This window comes from Poecilia formosa, unplaced genomic scaffold, assembly GCF_000485575.1.
Source record: "Poecilia formosa unplaced genomic scaffold, Poecilia_formosa-5.1.2 Scaffold94, whole genome shotgun sequence".
In the NCBI taxonomy this organism is placed as follows: Eukaryota; Metazoa; Chordata; class Actinopteri; order Cyprinodontiformes; family Poeciliidae; genus Poecilia; species Poecilia formosa.
The window spans coordinates 105228-120380 of record NW_006800033.1 but is presented as its reverse complement, the minus strand read 5'-3'; the positions used below and the strand labels follow the sequence as shown (position 1 = coordinate 120380).

Here is a 15153-nt window from a genome sequence, read left to right as displayed (position 1 = left end):
GATCGAACCCCAGGGGTTCGATGAGTCGGTCTCAGGGGTTCGACGGAGCCACTGCCGTGGAGGTAAAGACACACTTGTGTAAAGTCGTGATGACGCCCCGCTTCGCCATCACTTGCTGCAGAGGATCACGTTACATCGCTCAGCCAATCAGTGCTGCGGAGGAGCACGCACGCCCCCCCTCCCCCTCCCCCCCCCACACACACACGCTCAACAGTTTCCAGCAGCGCAGGCGACATTGTATTTATCAGAAGGGTTCGGTGAATGCGCATATGAAACTGGGGGGTTCGGTACCTCAAAAAAGGTTAAGAACCACTGCCTTATAGCAAGACAGACATTCCAGGCTAAAGCGGTTCTCATCAATCAAGGCAACATTTTCTGAGATGTTGACATTATGTCACAGAAAACAAAAGAATAGGATTGTTGGACATGACTTATGCTTGTTTGAACTGAATAGAACACTATACCAACACTATTCACGTCGCTTGGGATATTCAATTTTTTCAAAATCAGAAAATAATGACTGCTTTAGAAAACCGACAAGCTCTATGGAAACTGCAAAAACAGCAGGTGCTCAGATGCAAGTGTGGAATCCTAGAAAAGGCTTACCTTAAGAAAAGGAAAGGATTACTTTTTCTAACTAAACCTTTTCTAGGCACGTCTAGAAAAGGCTTAATTAGAAAAAGTAATCCCTTTCTTCTAGGCAAACGAAATGTTTGTTGACATTGCGTGTTTAACCAACAAAAACTTTTAGAGCAAACATTTTACTATGGATAATAAGTGGCTAACATAGCTACAAATGTCTACGCCTTCTTCTTTTTGTCCCCACCTCACATTGCAGACAGGTTTGAGTTTTTCTTTTGGTTTCATTTTTTTTTTACAATAAAGAAACCCTTATAGTCTATTGAACTAGAATAAGAGTCTAGTCTATTGAACTAGACCCTTATAAATACAAATAACTCAGTCATTGATCTACTGGCCACTGGAACTGTATCAGTATTTTTAAGTGAAAGATAAAGATAAATTCTCAACATTAATCTTTACCTTCCATATTAACTGCTGTTTTCACCACCAAAATATCTCACAAAATAATTGTTTCTAGACTTAGTTTTGTTTCTTATTGTCTTTGTGTTATTAGGCTATGAGAATTCTTATAAAAAATATTATTTTGTCATTGTCTAAATATTCTTAAAAAAAACTTAGAGGGGGATTATATGATTGGATCATCTTGTATTACTGGTGAGAAATAGACCTGACGTAAATATTTGTTTTTAACAGCTTTGTCCCTGCCATCTTGTTTGTGATTTTTATTAGCTTGTTGAATGCTGGGAACTTGTCAGGAATAGTTTGTTGAAGGACTACGACTGTGTGCTTTTTGCTCTTTAAACTATTGAACTAGACCCTTGTCAAAGTCCTATTGTTGATAACGGTCAAAGATGGGACTTTGACAAGACTTTGTTATCTATCTAGATGGCACACCAACAATGTGCCAATAAATTTGTGTTAAACCATTATCTCTCCCATGTCACCAAAGAAGGTAGAGATGGGTCTGTTATCTCTAAAGGAAGAACATTAAAGAACAACGAAAGAACCATGATGTTCAAGAGATGCTGTGTTGTAAGAAAACAACTTACTTTTGGAAATAAGTCGTAAATCTGTTGGGTCACATTCATAATCCTCTTCCTCTCACCGTCATAAACAAGCCTGGATCCCACTGGAGTGTTCGTCAGGGTTATGACGGCTTCATCAAAACCGTTGACGTTCACCCTGAGGTCCAACCTGTGAAATCACAAAAAAAGCCTGGTTAAACATTTTCTTTTGGGGTATATTAACTACAGCCAAGTTCTTTCATTTACAATGACATGATGGGGCGATAAAGAAAAAGTCCTTACCTGAATTTTTCATAGTTGAAGTCTTGTTTTGTCCAGGTTTCAGAGTATATCTCTAATGCCTGCTTAATTTTCTCTCTGGAAAACAAAGACACATCCAACAAGAAATGTTGAATGTAAGCTGTTATTTTCTGTAGTGATAACATATCTTGATTTGATTCTGACATGAACAAAGAGACTGCTAAAGTAAATAGCTGCAGATGTTTCTTTTCTCACCCGCAGTTTTTACAAGAAGCAATGGTGTCAGGTGCGCTTCTCATCTTATGCTGGTTTTGGTTACTTTCCCCATTGCTGTGATACCCAAAAAGAGAAAAAGCAGAAAAAATATCAGCAAAATGACAAACACACACACACATTTAATTTTTTCTGAAATTCTGTGATAATTTCAGAATAGCCTAATTACTTTTATTAGCACATTTCACTGAATAAAGCATTACAAAATAACATAAACGTCTTTATGCAACACACCTATGTTTAAAACATTTTTTATCCCTTTTGCTGTAAGTAGAGGCCAAAGGGAATGTAGCTGAGCTTGACAGTTCTTGTAAAACAGGTATGATTAGGAACATTTTACTTGTAGAAGGATTAGATGCTTATCCTTCAACCAGAACGCTGCTGATTCAGAATATTGATATGTTGGTTTTAAACAAGAGCTGAGTATGTCCAACGGTTCTATATCCTTTTGTTTTATACTACAGTTTTCACAATGTCAATGGAAAGAAAGGTTGAGATTAAATTGCACCCGTTTGAAACTCCCTGCATCTGGCTGTTCAATCCGAGAGGCCGCTACATTATTATTTATATTTGTAGTTACTGTACTATTCTGTCCATTATATAACAGACAATTTACCCAAATATTCTCAACAACCTTGAAGTGAAATGCATCGTTAAATAACTTGACATTTTAATTACTTTCAAAACTGATGTATTTTTCAAAACACATATTTCAGCACTTTAACTTTTATTGGAGCAATATTTCGCTCGGATCAGTACTTTGACTCAAGTAATGAAACTGAGCACTTTTTCCGCCACAGCCTATTTGTAAACAATTTAGATGGCATTAGTCAAGTAGTTCAGAAATTATTTTCTGTCAAAATGTTATATTTTAGGTAACTGCCACAAAAATTGTCATTTTCATCACTCTGAAAGTTACAGAAGCATTATTACAGTGATAATAAAAAAAGTTGCTGGGTTTTTTTTTTCTGAAAATGTTCCTGAAGTATATTTGTTTTTTCTCTTCAATGAACAACTACTAATCAGAGGAGAAGAAACTGCATTTCTAATCACGGAAATAAAAAATTTTATTTGTGTGGATACGGTTAAAGAACCTCAGCATTTTACTTTTTAATTACCTCTTGCAAAACCAAAGGTCAATGCCAATAAACCAACACTTCTCTTTTTGTTACAGAAAAATGTGTTATTGTCTTCTAAAATTTTAAAAGTTACTTACCTGATGTCCTGTAAGTACCACACCAGAGTCAACACACTTCCAAAGAAGACGACTGAAATGAAAATCCTTCCCCTCATCCTTTTTTTTTTCCTTCCTGCTAACTTTTTCAGATAGTCCCCTCACCTTCCGTCTGCTTTTCTACATCGGAGAACTTTGAAGCTTTTCCAGTGCGCAGTGTCACACCTCAGATTCAACTTCCCCCTCCTGCCAGAAAACCTGTTGAATGCAAATAAGCACACAGGCTTCATTCCAGTTTAATGTTTAACTATTGCCATTGCTTAATCTGTGGTGTACATTTTACGTATAGTTAATGTTACATTAAAAAAAAATTGTGAGCCATGAGAAGACCAAATTATTTAAAAATGAAACGATTAGATGAAATAAAGAATTTTCTTTTCTTTTATTTCATTGCAGTGTTTCCTGAATATCTGGTTTGCCTCGGTGAGCGCCTCTCTTCCCAACAGTATTTGGAAATCATTGTAGGTTTTTCTTTTTTTCTTTTGGCAACTTTCTTGGGTAAGTGAGTCATTCTTTAAAGCTTTTGACAAAATTTATTTTTTAATAAATTCAGACGTATGTCATTCCATGATATTGGAGAAATTGCATTGTGTTAACTGCATTCAAATGAATAAGATGAGCATCGGCTGAGCTTAAAAATACCCATGTAAAAATACACACCCAAAATACATTCAGTGTACACGTCACACTGACTCTTAAACGTCCCTGTTAAAAATAAACCTGTAAAATTCAGCTGAAATCTGTGATGGAGGGGAAAGTTTGAGACATAATGCTACCACTTTAACAACTAATAATTTCAGTATAGATTTAACAACAGATCTTGATGCTGCCACCAGCATATTTTAGTGTTCCTTACGGGCTTTGCCGTTGAAATAGATCTGTGTAATTTTGATGCTTATCTAAACACAAAGTGTGACTGCAAACATTTGAGACTAGTTTTATAAATACAAAGAAACTTTATGATCAGAAACAAGGACCATTTATTAACTTAACATTTAAATCTTAAATTTCTACATTCTGAGTCTCTTCATGTCAAACCGCCCCTCTGAGAAGCAAATAGCGCCATCTACTGGTGTAAATTAAAAATAACTGGCATTCTTACAGTTTGTTGCACTTTTTGCATAATTTAAAGCTTCTCTCTGAATTTTGCCCTGAGATTCTGAGTTCATAGTGATCATAACTTATTCAAATTAATTATTAAATCTCCATTTTTTTCAATGCTCTTTGTTGTCAAAAATTAGATATATGCTTTTTTCCCCATTTATGGATAATTGTTCTCACAAGAGGTCAGGCACTTATAGAAATATTATTATTGCATTTGTGGAAACTGCAACTGTTTAAAAGTGTCCTATCATTTAAACAGGTTAGGGTAGGTCTATGCACTACACAAAACATGATAACTGCATTTACTTTATTATTATGTTTTGGTATAATGTCATTCTTAGATGATGAGATTTCAGTCTGGACAGTCTGAATATTTTGAGCTCCTTTCAGAATGAGCTGTTTTAAGACCTCTTGTCACTTTAAATTTCATAGTAAATGAAACACTAACCAATATTTTGATGATGGCATTTGGCAAAAAGTAATGTTTCAATTGTTGACTGTGCATTCCATGACTTTGTAGTTTTGTGTTTTTATGACATAAAGCCCTTTGAACTGCCTTATTGCTGAAATTCTCTATACTAATAAATGTGATTGACTGATTAATTGATAAATCCATATAAGCTGCTGCTGCTGGCCACGTCTCCCAACTCAAAGTTCACACTCAAGTGAAAATGCATGCAAACAAGTGCTCAATTATACAACTGTACATCTTTGAAAAGCATTACTAGAGACTTATGTACAACCAACAAGAATACATCAAGTGGTTAATGAATGGTAAGTCAACAACAAAACCCTTGTCTTTTCCAAGTGTCTTGGAAAAGACAAAACAGCACATATAGAGGTAAAACCATTTGATCAAGCATGCAAGAGGTCTGTTCGGGTTGCTAGGTAACAGGCTGGGCAGTGGTTACTAGGTAACTGACGTTCCTGCTGATTTACTTTACATTATGGAGGTTCTTATGTTTCAAACACCAAAAAACATTAACTTATTGCCACAAAACAGCGGGATGGATTTTTTTCTAAGTTTTTTCCAACAATTTTTCAAAAGCAGTAAAAACCCATATGGAAGTACAAAAATGTGCAAAATGTAAATTTTTCATAATACATTCCCTTTGAAGGCACAAACCTGAATAGACATTGACAGGGTTTTTTGTCACCATTATAGAATCTACGTATATAAAAATTATCCAAAGGTTTCCAGGCTTCAAGAAAGTAAACCGTGTCTTGGCAATGGAACTTCACACAAATTACAGAAAGCTTATGTTTCCACTGGGGGTGTCATTAAAATCTTTCATTCAAAAGAAGATTACGTGTCTTGATTGATGGATCGTTTTTCCTCCAAGGCTAATAATTATCTGGTTCACAGTCCCCCAAGTGTAGTTGTAACACACCTTGGGTGTGCAGTTTCAGCAGCAGGTTGAACTCTGTTGGCATGGCATGGACGTTCTTTTTAGCTGGTTTATTATCATAGTAATGGTTACTCAAGTCTTGGAAGCTGTGTGGGTGAATACTGAAGGGCCAGAATCCATACAGATGCACATTGTCACAAATTTCCAGCGCCAGGCTGGTCATCATAATGCCACTGCTGAGCCGTAGCGCTTTCACTCCCTGAGATTTCCAGAAGTCAGCCAGACTCTCAAGATACTGTGGGTTCAGGAAGAGAGGCCGGATGGGGCTTTTAAAGTCCTCAGTGGTGTAGAAAGCCCGCAGAGACACAGGAGTGTTCATACCATAGGAGAAGGCAGGAAGAAGCATCATGGAGTCACCATAGTTACTCAGCTTCTCCACAAAAGGACGCCGGCGTTTCATTAGAGACCCATACCTGCAAACATGAAACACATATGTAGACAGGTGGATATATATGACAAAAGGGTTATAAACTACCTCTTAGATTCATAAACTCACTCACTTATCTAAGAGGATGCTCGGGTTTACCGTCACAAGGTTTGTCTTGCTTCCCACATGTTTCTCATATCCGTCTGAAACAGGAGGTAGGTTGCACCTTAAATGCAAAATAAACACAGATGCTGTTAAATGGAATTCATGTAGCATGACTGTATTTATACAGTATCTCTACTGGAAAATCTTTCTCACCTGATGACAAACTCGGCTGAGTCAATCATTTTTCCACATTGGCTGTTTGCCAGGATGCCACCGTTCCCAACAACGGCACAAGAGGCCCTTGTTTTGTTTGAGAAAGGACTAACCTGGAAACAAAATTTAAAGATTAAGTCATGACATGGAAATATAAATTGCTGTATGGAAAGAAGTGTTGAAAGTATTTGTTGATATTTTTCATTTTTTGTTGTTTTTGTCATTGACTTCTGGATATTGAGCTTGGTTTTAACTAAACTCTGATTTATTTAAATGTTTACTTATATGTAGTTGTAATTTAACTGATTCTTTGTTTCCTCACATCAATTTTGATTGAATATTTATAACTCATACTTGTACATTTTTGTAGCCACATTGCAAAAACACCAAATCTTACCCAGCATATCTGGTCCAGTTTTTGTGCAAATATCTTGGTACACTTGTTTTAAGACAAAGCTAAATCTGAAATAACTTTCCACCAAGATATAGGAGTTTGTTTTAAGCAAATAATTCTTTAATATCGATTTAAAAAGTACTACTTCCACTGGCAGGATGGTTTCACTTATAAAATGAGAAAAAATGTGTTCTTATAAGTGAAATAATCATAAAATCTTGAACTGTAACACACTGAATGTTCTGTTTGGGGTTTCTGTGTATGTTTTGTGTGAAAAATGTCTTTATGTTTTTTGGTGTTGATGTTCTTGATACACTTGAATTTAATCTCTAATTTGTGGGCTGCGTGTAGAGTAAAGATGACAAAGAGAGCGAGAAAAAGCAGAATACAAGTGATTTAAAGTTGTTTTACACCTGCATATCAGCATTATTTTCCCTTTTTTGTGGAGCACTGGAGCATCAGTCATTTTTAAAAGAACAATAAACAACAATAATTGGACTAATTGCCTCCTTTGTTTGTAAAACTTGACGACATTCATAACAATCATGAAATAGGATGAAATACTTCATAAAGTATAGAAGTCATAGCAAAGCTAAGCTAATTTTAACAGCAGCAGTTAAGTAAAATTATATTATTGATGGTATATTGTCAAATCCAGTATATAAATGCCTGTGTGCTGATACTGGTTTAGAAAAGTCTATTGAAGGCTTTCCTCAACATACATGTTGTTTGTATTTTAACAACATTAAAGAAACAGAAATAACTCACCTTCGGGAAGGTGCTGAAGAACTCTGCATTTATTTGAGCCGTCCTCTTTTTTTCCCCATCGTAAACAAGCTTCGATCCCAGTGGAGTGTTCATTTGGCTAATGATGGCTTTATCTAAGCCATGGCACCTGCTGCTCAGCTGCTGACTGGGGAATAGCAAGGACTTTATCCATTACATGCATAATGGAAAATCAGGCATTGTAAAGTCAAACAAACACACTTTGTTTAGAAAATTGATCTGCCTTTAACAAACCCAGTGACAGACTATACCAGTCCATCTGCTGCTGGAGGCAGGCCAGCTCAAAGCAAGTGGAAGATGGATGTTTTTAGTGAAGTTTTAATTTTTTTTTAAAGGCATAAATGAAGCAGTCGTGGGTTTTTCAGGAACAAAATCTCCTATGTACTTAGACCATTCCATGTAAGTTTATTTTTTGCCGTTAGTTGTTTTGATAGGATTCTGTAGAATGCTCAAATATCATAATGTAATTTGCAGATTAGTTTAAACTAGTTTTAGTTTATTTAAGTAGATAATTTCTATTAGAATCACATAGCTATTAGTTAATGTAGGTAAGTTATTTGAACTTGCCTTTTATCATCGGTTGTCAAAGCAAGTACAAATTAGCACATGGTTGGTATTAAAACTCCTATGACGAAAGAAATATCCTGATATGAAATCACACATAGCTACTAGCTTCTATGTTACTAATAATGGGAAATTTCTTGATCCTGGAATCACATATGACACAGTTTGACTCAGCGCAGTCTTTTTAAATAACACAACATAACAGATCTTATTCAGGCACCGGGGTTGTTGATGGTCACAGATATAACAGAGCAAAATGTCTCCACAAGCCATCTATAAGGCTTTCCTGTCACTAGCCTGGAAATAGTTTTATCCCTGATTCGAAGAGAATCATCCTGAAGATCTCATTTACTATGTAGAGACACTGCAAGAAATTGGCAACCTGTGTGACTAAGTATCACAGCCCAGATTTAGGAAACCCTGGGGCAAGCACACTTCACACTTCGGCTCATGTTACAGACAACGCAACATGAGCCGATTGAGTTAGTACGTTTCAATGAATTATTTAACTACCTCAGAGAATACAATGGTTCCCTCGCTGCCTTCTGGATGTCTCACATGAAAATGGATCTTGCAGAAATCAGAGCCATCATTCCATGATGTTTGGTTTATGATAAACTAAAACTATACAATATATCTGCCTTACTATGATGCTCAAATATCTCTCCTCAAGGTTTATCATCCTCATGTTTATGCCTACTTTGTAGAGGGTGGGGTTTTCTGTCAAGCTAGGAAGGCACAATCTATCTGTCAAGATTTCAATAGAAGAGTGTAAATAAGGATACCAAGACACCTGGAGAAACTAAAGGTTTCAGCTTGAAAACCGGAAACTCTCTCACTTCAGAAAACAGAATTCAGTATCTAAGGTAGCTTAGGGACATGACAGACAATGGGTCCACTGAAAGTCTGAGACATCACGTTCTACAGAAGCCTAGGACAGAGAATGACAAATGTCAATGCTTTTGTAGAACTTATGGAGAAAAGCTGAGTAAACACAGTAAGTCAACATCAGTCAGACATCATCAGACTTTCCACTGAAATCATTACATCTCAAAACATACAGTTGAAACCACACATGTACACACACTGAATAAGACGATACGGATTTGCATCGACGATGCATGCAGACTATTCTTCAGTATCATCAACTGCTAACGCGGATTTCTCCAACTTTCTTGCTCGTTTTCTGGAGAGAGCCATCTGGACAAGGCAGCGGACAACTTGGATGACCCAAGACCTTTTTAATGTGAAGGTCTCTCATATTTAAATTATTATTATACACCCTAAGAGATTTCTATGTGCTTTCAAGACTACATTCCTGTTTTCTGCCTGTGTTACTTCTCTGTTTTTGAAGCTTCCAAACGTCTTAAAGTTTTGCTAATTCATTGTGTTATGAATGAATAAGCAAAGTTCCTCTTGCAGCAAAACAGCCCTCTGGCATGATGCTAAACATTTTTCTAAATGTTCTCTTGAACTTTTCATTAGTTTCCTCTCCAGTCAGGTGAGGTTGCAGCTACTATTGAAACCAGATATTTACATGCATATATGGAATAAAAAACACAAATTTTTTCTCACAGTCTGAGGGCAAGTAGGACCAAACTTCTCTTGTTTTAAGTTAGAATTAGCAAAATTATTTCTATTTGCTAAGTGCTAGAAAACATAGTGAGAACATTCTTTTTTGGAGATTTTTTTGCAACTTTCCTTGAATTCAAATGCATACATTTGATCAGTATAAGGTACAATTGTCTTTTAAACTGTATGACTTTCGGAACTGGTGTAACTAATTCTGTTTTGAAGGTCTGCTCACTCGCACACGCCACAACTTCTCCATCAGACTGACATCAGCATTTGTGATGGCTACAACGAAACATTAACTTTGTTGTCCGTTGGTCACGTTGTAGCCACTTTGGCTGTATGCTTGTTATTTTCCATTTGGAATACCAGTCTACACCCATCCTGGCTGACCTCTTTAGATGTTGCTTCAATATTTCCACATATTGCTCTTTCCTCATGACGGCATCTATTATATGAAGTGCATCAGTTCCTGCTGCAGCAAAACAGTCCTACAGCATGATGTACTTCACAAGTCTATACTTGCTTACAATTGTTTGAGCAGATGAATGTGACACATTCAATTGTTCCCAAAGATAAACCAGACTTGTGCCGTTCTTCATCATCTCTTGGCTGATTTATTTTGACTTTCCAATCGAGTCAAACAAGAAAGCAGTGTGTTGAAAATACACACCCTGCCACATTTGAGGAATTAATCCCAAAAGGTTTGACCCAACTTACATATTTTAAAAGACAGTTATCCCTGATCCTTACCAAATGTATGAAAACTCTTGAATTTGGGGAAAGTTACAAAAAAAATATATATATATATCTAGAGATTACTATAACTATGTTTTCTGAAATTTAGCAAATAGAAATAATTTTGGTAATTCGAACTGAAGTAAAACAAGAAAAGTTTTACTTTGTTCAGACAATGGGGAAAATAACGTATGTGTGGGGAGGAAGTTTCACAAGAGCACATTTATAAAAAGGCTTGTAAACACCCACATCCCACAATGACACAATAAAAAAAAGCAGAACCTAAAGACAGGAAGCAGTTAGAAATCTCTTGGGGTCATCCACTTGTCCAGATAGTTCACTGCAGAAAACGAACAAGCTTGCTCTAACAAGACGTGGAGAAATCAGCGTCAGCAATTGATGATATTGAAAAACAGTCTGCATGCATCGTTGATGGAAAGAGCTCAGCTTTTCACTCAATCCTGACTGTGTTGGTGGACATAAAATGACTTATTTTGTGCTGAATGATTGCTTCGTTGTTACATATCTCTAAATACTTTTTAAAGACAAGCTCAAGCAGTGAGAGCAGGACCAGTAGCTAAAACTGAGTCTTCACCTCACACATACTCGTAAACTCGGCTCTCAGATTATTTTCACAATCAAGGTAAAGGAAATGACTAAAATCAACAAAACAATTTAACAAAAGAGGCTTTTACCTAAAATTTTTGAAATTGTCCTCCTGTTTTCTCCAGGTTTTGTAGTAAATATCTAATGCTTTCTTAATACTCTCTCTGCAACAAATGAATAAAGAGATTTTGTAAGTATACACAGGGCAGAAATGAAACAAAACTAAACAAAAATGGAACAAAACAAAACAAGGATACAACAGTACTTACCCACAGTTTTTGCAGGAATCAGTTGACCGGGGGGCAATTTTCATTTTGGGCAAGTGTCTGCGAATTTTCAAGTTTCTGGGACACCAATGAGAGAAAAAAAAAAACATCAAAATGATGAACATAGCCCTCAGCAAATGTTTTTCCTTTGTTAGGCTGTTTCATTGTTGATTAGAGAAGAAGCCAAACCTTAAAGCACAGTCGAAATCCAATGTTGTTCACTTAAGTTTAACCCTGTCTGAATGTTCTGTCTCCATGAATTGTCAGCATCTTTGATTTTGGTTTTGATATTGATGAAGTGGTATCTTTATCACCTGTTTTGAAATAATGCTGTCCTTCCTCTCTTTTCCCCTCTGCTCCTTCTCGTTCTATTTTTCTTTTAAAGCTGATTTCATGATGCTTTAAATGTCAGAGTATTGTAAATTTACTTTAAAAATTTTTACAAAAATTGACAAAAGTGTTAATAATTATTGATGCCTTAATTAATAATCAACCATTTTTAATGATACTGTTTGTTATTCTTGCAGAAACAGCAGTTTATATGCATAGTAAATTGTTACTCCACCATTAGAATATTGAGCAGCATTGATTGACAGCGCTAAGACCCTCCTCTTGGATCTGATTGGCTAGTTTTGGCCAGGGGAGGTGCATTTATTTAGATTATGTCTCATATTAAACTGCAACAACATAGTGACAGTTTTAACAAAAATTAAAAACATACTTTTTTAGAAGTCACATACTAGAGATTTAACTTCATCTTACACTGTGTGTGATTTTGGATGTTTTCCAGGTTTATGCTGTTTCTTTTTTGGAGATGTTCTTCAGGTGATAGAAGGCCGACTTTGTGACTGTCTTAATGTGGCTCTGAAGGTTCAGGCCAGAGTCCATCACTACTCCCAGGTTTCGGGCCTGATCACTGGTTTTAGTTGTAATAACTGAAGCTGTACATTGATTCTAGATCTATAACTCTAGATCTATAACTCTTGATCGCTCCTCTTTAGGTCCAAAAATAATAACTTCAGTTTTGCTTCTGTTCAGCTGGAGAAAGTTTTGGCCCATCCACACATTTATCTGTTCTAAGCATTTATTCCGTGATTGGATGGGGTCAAAGGTCACCCGGTGACATGGTAATGTAGAGCTGTGTATCATCTGCATAGTTATGGTAGCTAATCTTATTTCCTGTTATAACCTGAGCCAGTGAGAGCATATAAATATTGAATAAGAGGGGTCCTAGGATTGAGCCTTGGTGTACCCCACATGTGACCTTTGACCTCTCTGATGAGAAGTTTCTGATTGAAACAAAGAAGTCCCTGTTCTTTATGTAAGATTCAAACCAGTGGAGGACTGGACCGGATAGTCCGACCCAACTCTCCAGTCGATTCAGTAAAATGTCATGGTTAACAGTGTCAAAAGCTGCACTGAGGTCCAACAGAACCAGCACTGTGGTTCTTCCACAGTCCGTATTTATATGGATGTCATTGAACACTTTGACTAGGCCAATTTCCGTGCTGTGGTGACATCGGAAACCAGACTGGAAGGAGTCAAAGTGGTTGGTTATCGTTAGGAAGCTATTTAATTGTTTAAACAGCTTTTTTAATAACTTTGCTGATGAATGGGAGGTCAGAGGTCAGAGGTCGGCCTGAAATTCTGCAGTAGTGATTTGTCCAGATTGTTCTTTTTTATAAGTGGTTTGATAGCTGCTGTTTTCAAAAGCCTGATGAAAGTGACGAGTTCACTATTTGGATCAGATCATTAGCAACGACAGGCAGGACTTTCTTAAAGAAATGTGTGGGTAGGACATCCAGACAGCAGGAACTGGGGCTTAATTGACTTATAATTTCTTCTATGGTTTTATAATTAAGTAACTGAAAATGGGTAATTTTTCCTGCATTTGTTTTGTTTGGGCACTACATAGATACTGGTGTTAGAGTGGATGTGCAGATTAATCCTCTGATTTTTTAAAATTTTCTCTCAAAAGAAGCTGGAAAATTTGTTGCAGGCCGGATTAGATTGAAATTCAGGTGGTAACATCATAGGAGGGTTTGTTAGCCTCTCAACAGTAGCAAATAAAGCTCGAGCATTGTTAATGTTTTTGTTTATGACATCTGCAAAGAAAGCCTCTCTTGCATGTTTTAGTGTTGAGTGATAGTTACGTAGTCTTTCTTTGTAGATGTCATAATAAACACGGAGTTGAGTTTTACGCCATCTTTGTTCGGCCCTACGGCAGAGGGCCGAACAAAGAGAATTATAGAAAATTATTAAACAATCATAATTAATGCATATGAGAGATATAAGCTCATTCAAGTCCGTAAAGAAATTTTTCACATATGTTGGAGTTTTGTATAAGTTTAGCGTCAAAGTTCGTTTGTGGCTTTTTACCTCAGATACTCAAAAGACATGAAATGACCCAAAGAGATTTTATTTCAAATTATTCTTAAATATTGAAGCCACACCTCCTCCTTCTTTATGTTTTCTATTCTCACTTAAAAAATTGTAGTTAGGAGGCGCTGATTCAATTAGTGCGGTTGGTTCATTATTGTCATTCAACCATGTTTCTGCCAGAAACATAACATCAATATTACGCTCAGTGATGAAGTCATTAATTAATAGAGCTTTAGCACAGAGATATCTAGTATTGAACAGAACTAGTTTAAGTGAGTTGGTGGCTGATATTTTATCAGTCTGCGGTTCCTTTAGACAGGGGATCAGTCTGAGGTTTGAATTAAGATCACTGTTTATTGTTTTTCTGTTTTAAAAAACCTTTGCAAACTTAGAATAAAATATTCGTCAACAGCAGGACTCGAATTGAACTGTTTCTCAAAGACAAATCATCTTCTGCTGTATTTTAGGTCACAGAAACAAAAACTATCAGTAAAATCTGATCCATACCTGGGTCAAGAATCTATGCAAATTAAGATGATTTGATAAGCATCGTCCTTAAGCATCGTGCACCACTTTTGTCAAAATCAAGCAGAATCCATTCACAGCAAAGAAAAAGCCAACTTACTTGTTGTCCAGCGTGTGCCACATGAAAGTGGTCAGCAGGCTCGCCACAAACAAGAGCCCGATCATCAGACTGAATAGCTGCCCTCTCATGGCTCCCATCTTCAGCTGACCTCACCAATCAGCCCGCTTCATGATCTGCCTCCTTCTATGACTGTTTCACAAGTCTGCCTCTTGACACGCCTGCTATAATGTCCCATGTATCCACCGCCCTGCCCACTGGGATTTCTTGGATGAATACATGTACTGGAAAACTAGTGTGTTGCCTCTCTGTGTTGTTTTTATTTACAAACTATTGCATTAAATGTCCTTCTCCTGATCCTGACGTTCCTTCAGGTCTACCTCTTCTTTCTTGGAAGATTTGTTTTCAGCCGTTGAGATGGTTTGCATGTCTACTATATGTGTGAATGCTGCAAAAAAGCACCACTGCCATAAGCATTTGGATAAGCAATGAGCAAATGACACAAGCTAACAGATACAAGGAAGTCAAGACTTATTTCCCTTTTACTAACTGTTGTTTTTCATCAGTTGTAGTCAGGAGTTAAAAGATGATACAGTCAAAATAAACTTGCAGAATAAACATGCAGGTCACTATGACCTGGAAAGATTTAAAAAGTATTCATGTGAAAAGCTTTTTTTTTTGTTTTGGGTCATTTTTCAAATTATGCCACT

At 36.6% G+C, this 15153-nt stretch overlaps 2 protein-coding genes across 2 annotated transcripts in view; both read right to left on the bottom strand.

Moving 5' to 3' along the window:
- The window catches only part of LOC103142143 (alpha-2,8-sialyltransferase 8F-like), a 9237-nt gene extending 5675 nt beyond the window's left edge, over window positions 1-3562 (bottom strand). Inside the window, exons 1-4 of the mRNA XM_007558036.2 lie at window positions 3337-3562; window positions 2103-2177; window positions 1890-1964; window positions 1632-1776 (exon numbers count right to left, since the gene is read on the bottom strand). Of these exons, the coding sequence (XP_007558098.1) occupies window positions 1632-1776; window positions 1890-1964; window positions 2103-2177; window positions 3337-3413 (372 nt within the window). The 5' untranslated portion in view covers window positions 3414-3562. The remainder of the gene's footprint in view (window positions 1-1631; window positions 1777-1889; window positions 1965-2102; window positions 2178-3336) is intronic.
- Window positions 3563-3904: 342 nt separating this feature from the next.
- Window positions 3905-14896, bottom strand: LOC103142142 (alpha-2,8-sialyltransferase 8F-like). The gene is made up of 7 exons (XM_007558035.2): window positions 14486-14896; window positions 11482-11556; window positions 11302-11376; window positions 7715-7859; window positions 6553-6665; window positions 6368-6460; window positions 3905-6280 (listed from the first exon to the last, which is right to left on the bottom strand). Exons 1-7 carry the CDS (start codon window positions 14581-14583, stop codon window positions 5803-5805), a joined length of 1077 nt encoding a protein of 358 aa, XP_007558097.1. The 5' UTR covers window positions 14584-14896; the 3' UTR covers window positions 3905-5802.
- Window positions 14897-15153: the final 257 nt, after the last annotated feature.